This window comes from Eimeria mitis, genomic scaffold (genome assembly GCF_000499745.2).
Source record: "Eimeria mitis Houghton genomic scaffold, Emh_scaff1875, whole genome shotgun sequence".
Taxonomy (NCBI): domain Eukaryota; phylum Apicomplexa; class Conoidasida; order Eucoccidiorida; family Eimeriidae; genus Eimeria; species Eimeria mitis.
Genome location: NW_013570197.1, coordinates 4,006 through 5,684, shown reverse-complemented (window position 1 = coordinate 5,684; position 1,679 = coordinate 4,006). Strand labels below are relative to the sequence as shown.

Below are 1,679 nucleotides of genomic sequence, written 5' to 3'. Positions count from 1 at the left end.
TTCTGCTGCTTCTCCAGAGTCGCCTTTATCGGGTGCTCCGTCAGCAGCAACAGCAGCAGCAGCAGCAGCAGCAGCAGCAACAGCAGCAACAGCAACAGCAGCAGTTGCTGCTTCTACTTCATCGGACAGCAACAGCTTGGTGCTGCCAGAGGCTTTCACTAGCAATGCCCCTCCGCTTGCTGCTGCAGCAGCAGCAGCAGCAGCAGCAGGTCCTGGCTGCTGCAGCAGCTGGGAGTGCAGCATAAGAAGTGAGTTTGCTGCTGCAGCACCGCTGATGCTAGATGCATGCATTTTGCTGCTGCAGCGTTATTTCTGTACATTCGAGTCATTGCTGCTGCAAGAGGGGGAGGAGGAGCAGCAGCAGCAGCAAGACATGGGCGCCCACAAGACCTCAGCAGCAGCAGCAGCAGCAGCAGCAGCAGCAGCAGCAGCAGCAGAAGCCTCAAACGCCCTCAGCACCTCTGGCCGCTGCCTCGTTATACAGTGTATTTGCTTCCTCATAGAGTGCGCGCGTCTGCCTGAGTCGAGAGCTTTGCTGCTAGAGCCAGAAGCAACAGCAGCAGAAGCTGCTGCTGCTGCTGCTGCTGCTGCTGCTGCTGCTACGGCAGCAAACCTCGATACTGCCGAGGAAGCAGCACGACCTCCTGCAGCAGCAGCAGCAGCTGCTGCTGCTGCTGCTGCTGCACCTGCAGAAGCGGAGGCGCTTTTAGGGGCGCCGGCGAAGCAGCAGGTGCAAGCTGCAGCAGGACCTGCTGCTGCTGCTGCTGCTGCTGCTGCTGTTCCAGAGGAGGACAGGGCCGCCAAGCCTTCTCCTTGTCTTACGCTGCTGCTGTCTTTGCTGCTGCCGTACTGCCAGCTATCAGCAGCAGAAGAGCAGCAGCTGCAGCAGCACGCCACAAGCTTCATTGATTGGAGCAGCACCGAGCAGCAGCTGCTGCTGCAGGAGCTGCTGCAGCAGCAAGGCTACAGCAGGCAGCAGCTGCAGTTTCTTGGGTTTTCATCTGCTAGCTGCAGTGACACCTCAGCAGCAGCAGCAGCAGAAGCAGCACCAGCAGCAGCAGCGGAAGGTTCCCGCCGACGGTGGCGGCGGCAGCATCAGTATCAGCAGCAGCAGCAGCAGCAGCAGCAGCAACAGCAGCAGCAGCAGCAGGAAGCAGACGAAGAAGAAGCACTCGCCGGGCAGTCTGTACGCCGCGTTGTGCTGCAGCTGCTGCACGCCCTGGAGACGCCTGCTGCTCTTTCTCATGACTGCTGCAGCAGCACAGCAGCAGCAGGAGCAGCAGGAGCAGCAGCATGGCCGTCTTCTGCTGCTGCTGCTGCTGAGTGCTGCAGCAGCATATGCTGCCTGGATGTCGGCAGCAGCAGCCTTTCGCGGTGCTGCAGCTGGGGAGACACAACAGGAGAGGAAAGGTCGCAACAGGCAGCAGCAGCAGCAGCAGCTGCTGCTGCTGCTGCTGCTGCTGTTGCTGCTGCGCAAAGGGTTGTTGCTGCTTCGGTTGCTGAGGCAGCAGAATCCCTGCTGCTCATCAGCGCCGAGAGGCGGCAGCAGCAACTGCCGTGGTGGTCTCTTACAGAGGTGAGGCTGCTGCTGCTGCTGTTGCTGCTGCTGTTGCTGCTGTTGCTGCTGCTGCTGCTGCCGCTGCTGTTGCTGCTGCTGCTGTTGTTCCTGGTGCTTCTGG

General features: G+C 60.6%; 1 protein-coding gene across 1 annotated transcript in view; it reads left to right on the top strand.

Annotated features, from left to right (window-relative positions):
* EMH_0045020 (uncharacterized protein) overlaps window positions 1–1,679 on the top strand; it is a gene marked incomplete at both ends in the record, with an annotated part of 5,461 nt that overhangs the window by 3,454 nt on the left and 328 nt on the right. The window contains 2 exon segments of the mRNA XM_013496023.1: window positions 4–1,410; window positions 1,512–1,576. Coding sequence (XP_013351477.1) covers window positions 4–1,410; window positions 1,512–1,576 — 1,472 coding nt within the window.